The sequence below is a fragment of the Anser brachyrhynchus genome (genome assembly GCF_964034855.1).
Source record: "Anser brachyrhynchus genome assembly, chromosome: 3".
Lineage (NCBI taxonomy): Eukaryota > Metazoa > Chordata > Aves > Anseriformes > Anatidae > Anser > Anser brachyrhynchus.
Window position 1 is genome coordinate 23230410 of NC_137696.1, and position 16901 is coordinate 23247310.

The window sequence follows — 16901 nt, forward strand, 5'->3', positions numbered from 1 at the left end:
TGTTTCCATTCAACACAGGGCACGGACAGCGAGTGCCTTCTGTGTTTCGGTGAGAAACGTGACCAAGGCTTCCGCGAAGCGCTGTAACGAGGGCTGCTGGCACTGGGGACAGAGGCGCGGGGCTGTCCCCTGGTGCAGCACGGGGCTAGGTAGCAGGGTTACTGTGAGCAGCGCCCCACGGCCACGGGGGCGGGCGGCCGTGGCTGCCGTCAGCCGCCCGCCTCCCTCCTTCCCCTCAGGTGCCGCGGGGGGGCGGCCGCTGGCGGCGGGCGGGGCGGGCCCGGAAGATCCGGGTCGGAGGGGACGGGAAGTCGGGACGTGGCCGCCGCAGCGGAGCCGGAGGATGGCGGCGGCGCTGGGCTCGGGCCGCCTGGAGGTGTCCGTGGACGGGCTCACGCTGAGCCCCAACGCCGAGGCGCCGCCGCCCTGCGAAGCGAGGCCGGGGCAGGGCGACCCGGCCGCGGGGAGGAGCCGAGCGGGGCCCGGCTGCCAGGGCCAGGCGGAGGCCGGCGGGGAGGCGGCGGCGGAGGAGACGGCGCTGAGCCCGGAGCGGCGCTGGGGCTTCGCGCTGGAGGAGCTGTACGGGCTGGCGCTGCGCTTCTTCAAGGGTAGGCGCCGGGAAGGGAGGCGGGGGCCGGCCCCGGGCCGCTCGGAGCCGGGCGGAGCCGCGGGCTCCCGGGGGGCGCGGGGCGGGCGGCGCCGGGCTGAGGTGCTGGGGGGGGGGGGGGGGGGGTCGTGCCGCCCGGATTAAACACGGCGCAAAAAGCGAGCCCAGCGCCCAGGTTTGTCCCCGCGGGGAGCTGGAGGCACCTCGCCACGCGCAGCTCCGTCCCTCGGAAGGCAGTTGTGCGGTGGTTGGGGGGGAGAGGCGCTGGCCGCCTGGGGAAGGGCAGAGGGGAGCGGCGTGCCCGCGGTGAAGACGGTTTTACCCTGTGCTTGTGAAGGCTGGTCGGGTGGCGGTCTGGTGTGGGGTGGCCCACGGCAGAGCTGCGAGTGTAGCAGCAGGTGGAAAGCTGGGAGGACGGTCGTCTTTTTTCGTCACTCTGGTTGACTTACACCCCGATAGCTGTTTGCATGTGAAGCCATAAGCAGCGTTCTGCGTCCTGGCCCTGTTCTTATTTACTTTCACAAAGCATTTAAATCCTAATATAGATGTATTTTTTTTTTTGGTAAGAATCTCTGAATCCTAAAGGTCTCGGTTTGCTGTGCCAGAAGCTGCTGCCGCCCCGTATCAGGCAGGGAGCGCTGTAATTTCTGTCTCTCGCCGCTCTGTACAACAAGCTGCTTGGGAGGGTTTTAGTTTCTTAATGAGTGTTTGTTCTTAAAACGTGATGCAGAAAAATGGTTCTGCAGTAGCAAATCCCTCATCTCAGTCAGTGATTTCATTTTGTCTTCGGCTTAATAATCTGCTGAAACCGGTATCGGCAGTATAGAAATTCCGTGCTGTGCTTGGGCTTACCTGGTGTATGTCTGTTACGTCTCATCTCTTAATACTCGCCCTTTGCATTTAACTCCTTTTGAATGGTGAGAATTCATGTTTCTAGGTTATAGGTCATTGTGGCGCGTTTCATTTTGTCTCAGTTTCTTTGTTGCCTTCCTTTTGTTAAAAGCGCATCTGCAATTTATTTCTGCTCTTTAGCCCTCCGCAATTCCTTGCAGTGCGCAGTTCTGTTCATAAGAGATCTTTCCGCCTTGTATGAAGCTGTCAGACTTTCCAACTGAAAACCATGCTCCTCTGGCCTTATGGCTAGAATAAGTCATGCGAAGTCATCGCATCTATCTTCATGTGTACTTTTTTTTTGCTGAAACTGGTGTAACACGAGGGTTTTTATTTATAGATGTGATGATGAGCTACAGGAGCTTATAATACTCAGATTACTGATTCTGCTAGCTCGTTCTATATCTGTATGACTCCGAAAGTAATTGGCCTTGTTTCCGAATTATTTTGGTTTATCCGCTGTCAAAACAGCGGTGGGAGTGGGCAGCCTTGTGGATGCTGAGGAACAAATACAGATTCCTGCTTTACTTCAGAAAGGAACACGCTCGGGATCTGAAGGCTGCCGTGTGTCGACAGGGATGAATTCTGCATGCTTGTTTTCTGATCGTTCTTCTACGCCGTATTGATACGGAGGTGGTGGTGGGGAAATCTTTGAAAAACCTGATCCGTCTTAAAGCTGTTTGGTACCAGTGCTTCAGTGTATGATATTAACGTACCATACAGCTACTGTGAGGCAAGCTGGTGACTGAAGGCAGCCCGTGGGGAGGTTGGTGTCTGGGTTAACTGCGGCTGTTGGGGTGGGGGGAGCTTGAGCGGGGGGGATACCAAGGAAGTTGCTGGATGTCAAAGCTAAGTGGTAATCGCCAGTTCAGTAGCTTTTTCTCTGCTTCAGCGTATAGACTGAGTTCTCTGGTTGTAACTCGTAATGCACTCTCTTCCTAGAGATGGCTACAATGGCTGCTAATGCTTGTCTGTGGTGGCATATTGCAGAATTGCTCAGAGCCAAGACGGCAGGGTGGGAGTGCGTGTAAACACAGTGAAAAACACAACTGAAAATAGGCTAGGATATTAAAGAGCCTTGAAAGCTACTTTAGTCTGTCTCTGATAAAGGAAGACAGAGGAGTGTCTCTGACAGCTGCTTTTGCTTGTGGAACTGGGGACTGTCAGTGCAGGTGATCTGTTCAAGGTGTTAGCTGTCCCCTGCTGTAGGAGGGGGTAGCTTGCGTAGCTCTGCCCGCAGATTTTTTCCAATATCAACTGGCTTTACAATTTTCTGTATCACGTGATTGAAATGCCATTTTACTCAGCCTTCAATATAAGACAGTCCCTGAAGTGCGCATGCATTGTCTGAAGTGACTTGCAGTGCTGCATATCTGGGCAGACTGTACAAACCATCTCACTTTGCAGTGTAAAAGCTCTCCTGGTGCCGTAGGTACTCCAACTTTGTTTGACTACTCCAAGTTATTTCCTCTTATCCTAACAGGAGTGCATCTTCAACTCAGCAATATAGCATTCAAAATGAATTTTGACCTCATTTTTGGTGTGCTAATTTGATGGCATGGTTGTAGTTCATTAGTTAAGTAGATTCTTGCCTAAAAAAAAAAAAAGGAAAAACCCTATAATATATCTACATTTTTTTATAAAGTTAAGCTTCAATCAGATTTAATAGGAAGGATTGATTGGTAACGCTCCTGTTGATGCAGAGCATCTTCAGGAAAAAAAGAATTACAAGTGTAAGAGGTGGAATCACTGCCTGCAGACCAAAGTAAGCAGTTCTCATGTTTCTTGGTTTTAGTCTTGCTCATTAAAACACTGCAAATGAATAGCATTGACATATGTGATACTGGCTTTTAAAAGCTACAAGGTGACAAACGACACTTCAGACTGTTTCCTTGTTTGCCTGGGACTGAGTGCCGTTCTGTGGGAATTAAGCATTTCGGGTGAGTGCAGTAGATGAGCTGGAGTGGAAGTTGCAGCAGATTGTGCAGTGTTCCTTACAGCAAGAAAAAATCTGAAGTTGGAAAGTACACTGCATGATGCAGTGTTTTCTGAAGCATATTTGTTAAGCTCCCTGGAGCCTGAATTTGTGGTTTTATACGAGTTCATTCCAGTAGCACAGTGCCATATAGCAACATAAATCTCCATTATGTGCTTTTCATTAGTAGTTATTGGGATGACTTCATCTTTTGGTGTATGCAAATACAAACGGTGGTGTTCAAGCCCCTGTCAACTACCTGTACTGTAAGGAATGTCCTTGGCTTCCCATGCGCTGTTATTCAGGAATATTCAGCTGAGTGTATCTGTCCCCTCCGGTCTCCCCACCTATTCCTGTGCACATCGTCCGGATTTCTTATTGTGTCCCTTAGAGCTGTTTGATATTCCTAAGTTCCCTGTCAGCTGCGTAAGATCCGTGGGTAATACCTACTTGAATGATAGTGTCATGGATACGTGAATGAATTTGGCACTTCTGCTTATCTGCACTCACTAAGACTCTTTTTTGGCACGTTTAACTCTGCAGATGGCTTCAGCTCCTCTGGTCCAGGTCAACTTGCAGCACTTCTAAATCTTCAGGGTAATTGTACAGCATGGTTTCTGCCTAAGAATTCAACTGAAAAATGGCTAGCGTATGACTACTCTCTCTTGACTGGCTCCAAATACTTTGAGAGTTTGCTTCTGATCTGTATTATCTACAAGTTGCTGAATGCCTGCCTCTTTATTTCTTTGGTCTGTTTTCATCTCTTATTTAGCTTGTTCGTTCTTCTTCCCTTGGGTTCCTGTTCTTCGTAAATGCAGATTTTTGCCTTCCCTTGTTAGGCCTTCAGGTCTGACTTCTCAGTTCTGTGAAAATGCAGGTGTGCTGCGCTCAGCTGCCCAAGGAAATCATCTCTTTTTCTGCTTTAACCCTGCTCAAAAGTGAATACAAATGCTTGTGTCAGCTGGCTTAGGCATCAGTCCAGCAGAGTGAGCAGCAGCGTTTCTGGCAGACCCGTACAGGTACACAGGTTGTGCAAGGTAAGTGGTGCTGCAGCGACCCCTCGAGAGGCATGCCTCTCGCAGAAGCCTAGCAACAGCTTCACTTCGGTACCCTTTGCGAACTGACTTGGTTTTAAGCATGTAGCCCTGGGGTATTAAGTGTGATTTCCAAGTGTCTGCTGTTTATAAAGGTTGATGGAAGTGCAAAGCGCTTGGAACTCAGGAAAAGCCAACGGGCTCCTTGGGTGTCTGGGTGGTAAGACCTGAGACCAGGGAGAGAGCTTACCTCTGCTGGCTTCATTGCAAAAAGTGCTGTATACTCGGGGGTGGAGCTGCAGGACGTGGTAGTTGGCATCTTTTAAGGATCACAGGCTTGCTGGGGTGGGAAGGGACCTCCAGGGCTTGGCAAGAGCAGCCTTCTCTGGACTGTGTCCGTCTGGATTTTGAATATCCCCAAGAATGAGGGCTCTGCAGCCTCTACGGGCAACTTGTGCCTGTGGCTGATCACTCGCCCAGCAAAGAGGGTGGAAAAAGGCCAACTCTTACACTTAAGTCGAATGTCCTGTATTTCAATTTGTTTGCTGTCTCTTGTCTTTTCACTGGGTACCACCGGGTAGAGTCTGGGTCACTCTTTACCTGATGGGATTAGAGGGGGGGTGCATTTTCAGGAATAGACACTTCTGTGCACAAAGCCTTCTGTTTTTTGAAGCTGGAATAGATATTTGCTGAAAGATTCTGTGATGCGGGGAAAAAAACGAATAATTTTAGATTCTGAAAGAGTGAAGTTAACCTCTAGGAATGGGTAAGAAGTGATTAAATGTCCACCTTCCTAATTTGATTCAGGCTTAAAAGCTAATGGTATGTGCACAGTTGTTCTGTGTGATGTTTTAGCTGAATAAATCCAGTAAGAATAAGTCCAGTAACATAGTAAACTTTGTCAAGAAAAAAAAAAATCTTGCTGTGATATGCAAACGCTTTTCCTCTGGGGTTGTCTCTGATTCTCAGTTTTCAGAAATACCGACTGATAGCAGTGTTTTCAGCAAGCCCCAGGGGAGGGGTTTTCCCTCCCCTTCTGTTCTGAGATTTTTCTTTTCCTGTTAATGATTCTGTTTACGATCATCAGCTGAGCAGTTTCTTAGTGTGTCAGCTTGAATGTCTGAGAATGAGTTGAACTGTTCGGTTCTGGGCTCTGGGCAGCTTGGTCCGAAGTGACCTTTATGGTAAAGGAGAGCTGGAAATCAGTGGCAGCCGTGCTGTGACTCCCGACTGAGCACAGAGCAGTTACGTGTTTCACGTGACTGTGCTACTGTTGTTTACCTCCGATAACAGCTTCCTCGTTTCAGTCCTTCCCAAAAGAGGTGATGCTTATTCGTTTGGGTTTCCTGCTCAAGAAAAGGGTCTTTTTTTTGCCAAGTAATTGCATATAGGGGTGTCTGTTTCTTAGACTTGTCTTGACAGTTTGTTAAATGGGCTGGGGCAAGTCCTAGTCAACTAATTCAAGTGTTGTTTTAAATCAATGCAACTTCTTCTCACCAGTAAATGGCGTGATGGGATCTAACCGGGTGTGCTTTAGAAGGTGTTGGTGTGGAGCCCCTGGAACTGTGATACTGTTTTGGTTTATGCTGCCTGTATCTTACGGCCAGAGCTCTCTATACGCACTGATGCTGGTTAAGTCACCTCTAAAATTTCTCACTGTGAGGAATTATTCCAGCTGCCTGGGCAAAGTGCAGCAATCAAACTGCCTCAAGGAAAACTTTCCCATAGTTACAATTTTTCTCACTCCAGTCTTTCTTGCCTTTAACCTTGCTTGTTCTGCATTCACCAGTGTGAAGAGTACGGAAGAAGAGCTATTTATAAAGTTAACCTCACATCTTTCTGTAGAAAATCCCTCCTATCCACATTACAATACACTTGGCAGACATGTTTGAAATCAAGTTAAGCTTTCAGGCATTTTGGCAATATAGGTCCATATGGTATGATGGTCATTAATTAACATAAATATTTGTGATAACTTTCTAGCTAAGATTCACTCTAGATAGCATGATAAAAACACTTCAGAGTTAAGTTTCAGCAGCTGAAGTTAGATGTGTTTCTTCTGGACAAATTGTTTTACTTGAATCGAATCAACTTCAGTTGTCAAACCTTTAATGACTTGTCTTCGTCTCCTTTTCTTAGAGAAGAGGTTGTGATTGTTTATACAAAATACTCTGCTGTCTTGTGCTTAACGAATTAATCACAACAGTGAAACTTTCTCTTCCTCTACAGAAAAAGATGGCAAAGCCTTTCATCCAACATACGAAGAAAAACTCAAACTTGTGGCGCTGCACAAGCAGGTTCTGCTGGGACCTTACAACCCTGACACTTGCCCTGAAGTTGGATTCTTTGATGTGCTGGGGAATGATAGAAGGTAAAAGGCCTGTTGCCTTCCTTGATCATAACTCTGCTTTTCCTGCCTGAAGTAAATGCCACCTAATTTCGACAATAAGAAAAGTATGTGGGTTGCCTCAATATGGGTGGATGGTAGTGGAATGTGAGAGCAGCCTTTTCAAATACATCTTAGAAATATGAGTCACTGTTTAGTAAAGGAGTTATCAGGCGATTACTGAGTTTTTTTTAAGCCACACTGGGAGAAGCTCTTGTGCTGAGGTCCGGTTTCTCATAGCAGTTTAAAGCCTGTCAGCTCTGCATTAACGTGCAGGCCCAAGTTTCCTCCTCCTAATTTCACATCAGGGCTGCAACAGTCCAAGTCTTTTGCCAGTGGTAACAGCATTTGCCATAACGTTCCTGTTAATGCTAAGGATAATTTGTGAAATAAGATACATGTTGCATTCAGTCTAGTAAATCTAGGTGAGGTCAGGGCAGTCTCTGCCTGCAGTTTTCTTGTTGTTTGATGCTGTTTCTGGTGGAGAATGACAGTCCTGTGTTGTACTTTGCCTCTCAGAGCTGGACCCAGTGCACTGTTCTTGCTCAAAGAGATGTAGCCATTCTTTAGAAAGAAGCAAGCTGTTGCATTCAATTAGGTTGAGAACTTTAATCAATGGTTGTTACTGTGTTTGCTCATCTGGGAAAGTGTACGCATTTTTTCCACAAGCTAGAGTGGAAGGAGGATGAAAATAAAAGATTCATCTTCCAGTTTACTTGTGCCTTGGAAGTTTTTGGACACTATTTAGAATTCCAAGTAGGGTTGGCTGATGGTATGTATTAGATTTCATATAAGCACTAGGATATGTCTGTTTGAAATGGTTGTTCAGGTAGAAGAGAGCACTGAAATCTGCAGGTTTAAGATCTGTTTCGAGGGAAAAGTTGTTGATTCTCTTAAATGCCACATACTAAACTTTGGTCCTCGGTCTCCCAACTGTTTTTCCTTTTCTGTGTTTTCTGAGTTCACTGCTGACTTGCAAAGAGTTGAGCCACCTGTTCATCTTTTCTCTGCCCTTCTCTTACCCCCCCAGGAAGGAATGGGCTGCCCTTGGAAACATGTCAAAACAAGAAGCTATGACAGAATTTGTTAAGCTCCTAAATAGGTGCTGCCACTTGTTCTCAACGTATGTTACTTCACACAAGATAGAAAAAGAAGAACAAGAAAAGAAAAGGTAATGTTTTTCACTGCTGCATCTAGCTTAGGTTGATGAAATCACTTTGGGAAGAGAAATGCTTGAAGTTTGGGTGGCTGTTGGTAACCAGTTGCTCTCGAAGTCTTTGTACGTTGCCAGCAATTAATGATTTTTTTCTCAGGTGAATATAACTAGAACATAAGATTTTTTTTAAATGTGGTGATGCTGTGATCTCTTTAAGAAACATGCACTTCACAAAATATCTGCTCTGGTACGTCAGTGTATTAAACGTATAGAAAATGAAATTTTCGGATACTTGAAACTCTTATCAAGTTGCTAACCCATACTAAAAGAAAGGATGTCCTGTACTATTCTTTATAAATCATGTGATTATTAAATAGTAGTATCTCTGTGATTATTGAACATATATTACAACTTGGAAGCCTTGAAGACTTCTTCCAGATGCTTTTTCTACAGTTCTTTGCTACAGGTCATATAGTAATAGCTTAGAGTGGATATCAAATTAAAATACACAATTTACGTTTGTCATACTGCGTAGTGCAGTAAGACCAAACAGTAAGGTTTTCTTTTGGTATGCAATAAGACACTTCTCCAGTCAAGTTGAAGTGGGAGATGATGCCAAATGAAAAGCTTTTTTTGGGGTAGGCAAAAGGCAGGTTACAGCATGCTGAAAATAGCTCATCCTAGGGTTGTAGAAATATTTCAATATCTTATTGAGTGGATGTTGCAGAAGAGAAGAAGAAGAACGAAGGCGCCGTGAAGAAGAGGAGCGTGAGCGTTTACAAAAAGAAGAAGAAAAACGTAGGCGAGAGGAAGAAGAGAGACTGAGAAGAGAAGAAGAAGAGAGGAGGAGAATAGAGGAGGAACGGCTTCGGATGGAACAACAAAAGTGAGTAGCTGAAGTAAACAACACTTGAAAGAAAGTAATTGTCTTACATTTGAGACAATTCTATCTAACCATATAAATAGTTATGCTAGCACTGAATACCTGAAGTTCCAGACCACTGTAGTCTAGCAGTGACACTTGCAGTTCTTAGTGAAGAGGGATACAGTCTGCAGAGAATAACTATCCCAACATGTTATTGTATGCAGTCTTCTCAGCTAAAATTGCCAGAGAGATCTTGTTTGAAGAGAATCTCTGGAGATCTGTGTGTTCAAGGACTGCATGCACCTCATGAAATGTGTTAGAGGAGGGCAAGAAAGAAGGATAGGAAGGAAAGAACTATTAAGTTTGCATGATACTTTTATCTTCCTCTGAAGTATCAATATCTGGTCATTGATGAATGTAACACGTGAGGAAAAAATGAATCCTGGGTCTAGGTGGTAGTTCTTACTATACAATTTCTGCCCCTCTTTTGGAGAGGGGAGGAAAACTGAGCCTGTGCTTGATGAACCCATGTGTTTCTCCTGAAGTTTCAGCAGTTCAGTTTGTTGGAGATGCAGATGCCCTATTTGGCAGCTTTTTTCTGTTTGTGAATTAGGCCACGGTCAGTCATGCTTTCATATGGTTGCACAGTGTCTTGGGAAATTAAGGTGGTAATATGAAGTGTTTTTAGATTTAACAAAAAATATTGACATGCAGTACCACAGTGGGCCTGTTCTTACTACTGTTTGTAGAAGGGCTACTAGGATGGTTTCTGCATGTTTTCTGGAGGAAGAAAATGTGTTTTTTTGAGAAATTTGTTGGTTGTTTGAGAAATTTAGTAATATGTTTTTCTAGCACTACCTCTTTATTGGACTATATATTATTATATACATTATATATATATAATACTATTATATATTATATATTATTGGACTATATATTGGACTATAGATAGAGAATTCTCTAAGAGCTCTTGATTTTTTTTAACACTTGATGTTGTCAAAATATTAGGTAGAAACTGTTGCTCGGTCTTATATTCTCAGCATATTTTTAGACAAAACTCACGTTTGCATATACCTCTGGGCTCTGCTGTATTATGTAGATTTGTTTCATTTTTTTTTGCAGAAATTGAATTAGATGTCACTTAACCTAAGTACAGGAATTTCCCAATGACCTCAGCTGTTTGTAATCTTCATGCTCTCTTCCCACTAATGTAGGCAACAGATCATGGCAGCACTGAACTCCCAGACCGCCATGCAGTTCCAGCAGTACGCAGCCCAGCAGTATCCGGGCAACTATGAACAGCAGCAGATCCTAATTCGACAGCTTCAAGAACAGCATTATCAACAATACATGCAACAGTTGTATCAAGTCCAGCTTGCACAGCAACAGGTATGACAGACCAGCTGAGAAACTTGGATTTTGTGTTATAATCTCTTTGGGAGATGTTAACTTGCCTACTTTTATCTCCTTGAAAAGCTAATTGCTAGAAGGAGGAGAAAGAGTGTTCTAGTGACTAATGCTGCTTCAGTTCCAAACACCAAAGCCTCTCTGTCTTTTCAAGTAGTTTTCTGAAGCAGCCATTAGTTAAGAAAATTCTAAGCAGCATCTATTAACCACTTTGATGCAATTCCTGGAAACAAAATGTTAAGTGCTTTGCTGCAGCATCTATTTTATGGCCAGTTATATGGGGGTACGCACCAGTGCAGTGAGTATGAACAACCCTGTTCAAGTGCTTCTCGATATATGTATCACACCTGAGGACCTGCAGAGCAGCAGGCTTTGGTTGGCAATGTTTCTAGTCGAACACGCACGTAGCACAGTCACACCACTACTGGGTTTGAGATTGTTCCTTTTTGTCAACTTATAGCAGTATCCGCTTACAGCAGTACTGACTTCTCTCCCCTCTTGCATCTTGTCTGACATAAGTGTCTAAGAAGTTGTTTGGTTGCCTGCAATAGCCTGCTTGTGGTCTGGGTGGAAGGAGACCATGTTTCTGGTAGCAGTGGGTGGGAGAAGGACCTTGCTTCTGCACAAAGACTTTGTGTGTGGGCTTCAAAAGCTACTCCTCTGTTTGGAGGAATGTTGCATCTCTGGAAAACGTGCTGTGTTCTCTGAAGCTTATTTTGAAAGTTCAGGGTAAGTGTCTTAAACAGATGTAAAACAGGCTTCAGACTCCAGCATGTCTGACCTCGATGGGCAGGATCTGAATCTTAAATAACCTGTATCTGCCAGCTTGAGGTCTGTTATCCTTGAGCTGAAGGTAAAATCCAGTGGCTAATTCCCTGTGAAGACATTTGTATTTTGAAGAGTCCAATGCTCTCAGCTAAGAGCTGTTCACGGAAGGAGCAGAACCGAAGTGGTACAGGAAAGTCAGGGGCTTTCTGCCCTTTTATAGTTGCTCTTCAGGCTTAATGCCACCTTGACACCAAAGCATTGGTACCATAGTGGTAAGTGAAAGCTACGGTCTCATCAGTCTTGTTCTCGATGCCTTCTGTAATTGATTCCGCTCCCTTGAGACTGAGGTGTCTGAAGAGATGCTGCCAATTTTCCATGAAGAAAACTTTCCTTGCCAGCATTCTTCCTTGCAATTATGGCTGCCTGTTTTCTACACAGAGAAGACTAATGCCCACTGAGATCCAGGGCAAAACAGTCTTTTCTTTGTAGTGGCTTACAAAATAATATATCTGCCAGGCAATGAAGTTCATCTTTCAAATCAATACTTGGACATCACTGCTGGAGGAAAAAATGAAAACGAAGCAATAACGGAGCTAAGATTATCTAATCCTGCTTAAATGTTCCTGAAGACTCAGGTAGCCTACGTAACACTTTTGACGAGTACTTTCCTTTTGGATGCCTGTTACCTCAGTCACCTTGGAACTTAACGCAGTGTAAAAGTACTGTTGTGTCACGATTGTTTCTGGTTGATCTTCTGATATGATTAATTTCACAAAGGCTGTATACAGTACCTTATAAAAAGTTCCTCACCACTTTCCATTGAAATGGAGCTTTGGTAGTGAACCTGGACAGAATCTGTATGATTGCTAAAATCTGGAATCTAACTAGTATTTGACTATCACTAAGTGATATGGACTTCCCCTGATAGTAAGTACATGAAATTCTCACTGGTTAATGTGTGCTGCTTCTGGTGTTTTGTGTCAAGCTTCCTATTGGGGAGGAAAGGAAATTTGGTGACTCCATTTATAACTTCTACTGCAAAAGGGAGACTTGTTGTTGTTGTTGTTGTTTGTTTTTTCTTCACTTAATTTCTTTCATTTTAGGCAGCCTTACAAAAACAGCAGGAGGCAGTCGTGGCAGCAGCAGGGACACCTCTGACCACTGCATCAAAGGTGAATACACCTGCCCAAGGGGATATCCCATCCATTAATGGGCAAGCCAGTACGCATGCAGACAGCCCTGAAAAAGAGCTGGATCCAGAGGCTTTGGAAGAAGCACTGGAGAATGGACCAAAAGGTAGGATTAGCTACATCACTTAATAAAAGATAAATCACAAAAGCCCTCATTAGGATTTAGATGTCTTAGGTATGATTACTGTGGCTCTTTGCTTGGCTTCATTGAGCTATGCAAGGGCTAGGTTTGATTTCTGGGTCTAGTTTTTCTCAAGGGAGAACACTGCACAGGCAGAGGATGTTTTGGGGGAGGACAGAGGAAGCAGCACAAGCATTTCCAGCAAAGTGGATGGGATACAGAATCTTCTTTCACTCTTGACTTAGTCTGTTTTATTGCATGAGTTCTAGCAGAAAGCTGTTTTGTGCAAAGGTGTATTCAAATGTCAAAACTGAGCATTTATTTAGTCTTGGGGATTCAAAGAAAGTTGTCTTATTCTCTGTTACTACTGCCCTTCCTGTGGTTTAGCCTTGTTCTGTGTGCAGTTCAGGCTGCAGTCCCCTTGCATCTCCCACCTTCCTCCAGCTGCTTCTAGGAAGCTGCGGAAGTAGAGCAGGAATAGTAGCCTCCCAGCAGATCTTCCATCACTGGTATTTCTGGGTGTTGTCCTCTTTACATTCATCCACAATCAGCAGTCTTCAAGACCTGCTTGGATCTCAGTAAGAAACCCGTACTAGTGCAGTCCCTGTCTGAACAGAAGCAACTCTGATGGTCCTCAAGTGCACCTAAAGCAGACTTCAGCATGCTACATACGTTACTGAAACAAAGCTTAACTGGGATATCTTTCCCCTGTCTAGATTCTGTTCCAGTGATAGCTGCTCCATCCATGTGGACACGACCCCAGATAAAAGACTTCAAAGAAAAAATCCGTCAGGATGCAGACTCTGTGATCACAGTGGGCCGAGGAGAAGTGGTTACAGTTAGAGTACCAACTCACGAAGAGGGGTCTTACCTCTTTTGGGAGTTTGCTACAGACAATTATGATATTGGTTTTGGGGTGTATTTTGAATGGACAGACTCCCCTAATACTGCAGTCAGTGTGCATGTCAGTGAATCCAGTGATGATGAGGATGAAGAGGAAGGTAAGCACGCTTATTTATACGAAATTCCAGTCTTGCAGAACTTGTGATGCAGGAAAACCCCACTGACCGTCTTATGCCATTTCCTAGATCCCCAGTGTCTACAGTGCGTGGCTTCCATCTAGCTGGCATCTTGTGTGCAATTTTAAATAGAAAGTAAAATTCTGACAGTAACATCAGATGTTGCATTTGATCACTGATAGGTTAAAATAGTTGAGGGTGAGGAAATCCTTCTCATATGTATTACTTGTAACTTAGTGTGCCCTCTTGTCCAATTCAGCTATCAAGTAGGCTAGATTGAAACCCATGCTATAGTACAGCATAGCAGATCGGCACATTGAAACCTTAAGAAAAGTCCTGCCCCTCTGTTCATGAGCTCTTTCTAAGGAGGAAACTTCCTTGAGGCTTCAGAATAGCTTAGAAGAGCAGTTCCTTATATTGTCCAAGACCCAGGTCTTAGCCTTTACCTACAGGGGAGCCTGGCATGCCATCAGGAAAAAAGACAATGTTTTGAAACCATCATGCAAGAAACATCATGCAACTTGCTTAGAAGGAACTGCTCTGACATAGGAAGCAGAAGCTTTTTGGACATTACTGCTAAGTAATCAGTAGCAAGTGTGTCAGAAGGTCAGTAGCAGTCAGTCAACGTGGGGGTAATATCTTAAAACTAGAGCTTGACATCTTTACAAGCTGACACAGCTGTGTTGGAGATACATGTAGAAGGTTTTTATATCAAAGTGTAGATCTTGTGATTAAAGCAATGTCTATATTGAACCAGAGTCAAACTTGCCTTTCATCCAGTGCAGTATTGCAATGGTAAACTGATGATTGTTTTCTTGAAGAGGTAGTAATTGATGCTTTTTCAATGAAGGAGCACAACACACAAACCTATGCGTACTGTTCCTCTTCCCTTTGAATGCTTTAGCCGCAGCCTTGGTATGAACCTCAGCCCATCAGATTTCTAAACTAACAAAGTAGTGTCTTGTCTGCTGCAAAACTAAGATCTGACTCCTATTTCTAAAGTAGTCATCCTTGTTAACCGTTGCTTTTTTTTTTTCTTCTTACAGAAAATACTAGCAGTGAAGAAAAAGCCAAAAAGAATGCCAACAAGCCTCAGCTAGATGAAATAGTGCCTGTGTACAGACGAGACTGTCATGAAGAAGTGTATGCTGGCAGCCACCAGTACCCAGGGAGAGGAGTTTATCTCCTTAAATTTGACAACTCCTACTCTCTATGGCGGTCAAAAACAGTTTACTACAGAGTTTATTATACTAGATAAAGGTGTGGCTGTATTTGAGGCTGGGCTGTGCAGAAGATGTCATTTTATTTGGAATTTTCTTCAAGCATAATGGATCCTTTTGAGTCTGTGTTTTACCCTGTCTGTATCTGTATGGTTTGTGTGAACTTGCCCAAGCAGACACTGGGATCTTCCTGCTCCATGACACTAATGCATATTGCATTGGGCTTAACACAGGATCTCCCCAGCCATTTTGGGTATTGAAGTTAACCAATGGAAATCATTGGATCCAGTGCTTAAGGTCACATCAGCTGCATTTGTTCAAGCCTCATGTAAAAAGGGGGAAGGAAGTTGCTGGTTCACTGGCTGAGTGATCTGATGTTTCCAGGTCTGTATGCTTTGAATACCTTGTTAACAGTTAATTTAAAGGTCCCATCAATAGCTGGTAGATTTGGATGCAGTTTGCTGTGTAGCGAGTTTCTCTTAACTGTAATCGAATGTCAGATTTTTACACCATTAAAACTTGAAAATTTAAGTTGATGCAGTTTAGAAACAAGTTGTCTCAATTCTGTCCTCATCAAAGAAGAAACGTTCAGTTCCTTAAACTAGTGTAGTAGTTTAGGCAAGGATGAACAGCATCATGGAAGTACAGCAAGTAACCTCTTCTGAAGACATAAACTGAAACACAATTGAGAACATAGGTAACAAGTAGAACCTTAATCTCTGCCCTGCTGCTAATCCTAGAACAAAAGTCATTTCTGGAGGCAACTGACCTTGATCCAGGGTGCAAACAATTTCTAAGTTTGGGTTTTTAACGGGGTAGGTTTAAAAAAAAAAAAAATCTGCACAACTTCCTGGTTTGTCTGTTTTTTTCTAAAGCCAGAAAGAAGCATGTCGTGCATCTGAAGAACAGTAACGTTGCTTTACTGAAGTGTAGGAATTAACGTGCACTAATTATGGAAATCACTGCCAGTCCCTTTTAATCTGAACTGGTGGTACTTGTGTGCAAACTTTCTGCTTTGATCTGTAACTGCAGAAAGCCAGAATGCACATAAATATTTAATAGTGTATCTTTAATCTCAAGTTCATATGGCTTGTATGGTTCGGTTGGGGCATTTCAGATTTTGTGTAGCTGAACAATGCAGGTGGCTACTTGACTTGAGGATGCAGTATACACTCTCCTTGGAGCCTTGCACCCAGGGGGTCATGCGTTACAATGATGACTTGTGGAAGTGCGCTCTGCATGGGTAATGCACTTTGTTACTGAAAGGAATTGGTTACTTTGGGTCTGTCAGATCAGTTTTTGCAGTAAGATTTCCATTGATTAGCTGTAGCATGTACAATTCCACAGCAAATGATGTTGAGTTTGGGGGATTTGTCTGAATGATCAGTTTGTACATACATGATACTTTACTTTACTCACACCAACCATGGAGATACTTCTCCTAGAGTGCTTAATTTGTCATCTTGCATTTGGTTCTGCAACACCATACCAGCTTTTAGCTAGTTAGTGCTGCTTTATCCAAAAACACTGTACAATGTTCTGCTCTTGTGTACATACAGTATATAAACCATGAATTTAGTACCTTGCTTTTAAAGAAAAACTGTATTTAATGTAAAAAAAAAAAAAACTTTTAAAAAGGCAGGCACTAATATATTTCTTCTAGTCTTCAATTTAGATTTTTGTCCATACAAAACTGTTATGACATTTTCCTCTAAGAATATCTGTTCTTGGAAGTGGTGTTTGTTGCTTTAAATGGCAGCACTTACTGTCATGTCTCGATGTTAAACTTTTACGTTTTTTCAGACTTTTTTATTGCCTCTGGCTGTTGATTAGTGCAGTACAAGTGCAATTTCAAGATACCCTGAGATAGTATTTAATCCTAATTAAAATACATTTATCTGTAATACTGTTGGCTTCTTATTAATTTGGGAACCTTGGCATTGCTATGTATTTTAGCTGAATAGCCATAAGCTTGTCATCTTCCCTTTCAATTTTAAAGTCAGTTCCATGCTAACACTGGTTTTAGCAGCCTAATCAGTTGGGCCAGAAGCTCTCTACAAGAAATGTTTCGAGCTTGTTTGGTAGATGGCATCATCCATACTGGAAGAGCCTAGCTTGAACAGCATAATCACTTGGCTTTGAAAGCAATCTTCCGTGTCAGAAAAGGTTGGATGCAGGCAGCCAAAAGCCGTGAGTTTGTTTTCTGCCTGGGAGAAACATGCCTGCCTTTGCCCCTGAGGTTTAATGAGCCAAGCCCAGCTT

General features: G+C 43.6%; 1 protein-coding gene across 1 annotated transcript; it reads left to right on the forward strand.

Annotated features, from left to right (window-relative positions):
- Positions 1–281: 281 nt before the first annotated feature.
- On the forward strand, positions 282–16543 carry ACBD3 (acyl-CoA binding domain containing 3). Its single transcript, XM_080587208.1, has 8 exons — positions 282–608; positions 6737–6878; positions 7924–8064; positions 8777–8935; positions 10129–10303; positions 12193–12385; positions 13117–13401; positions 14466–16543. The coding sequence occupies exons 1-8, from the start codon at positions 344–346 to the stop codon at positions 14675–14677; spliced, it is 1572 nt and encodes a 523-aa protein (XP_080443334.1). The 5' UTR covers positions 282–343; the 3' UTR covers positions 14678–16543.
- The last annotated feature ends 358 nt before the right edge of the window (positions 16544–16901 follow it).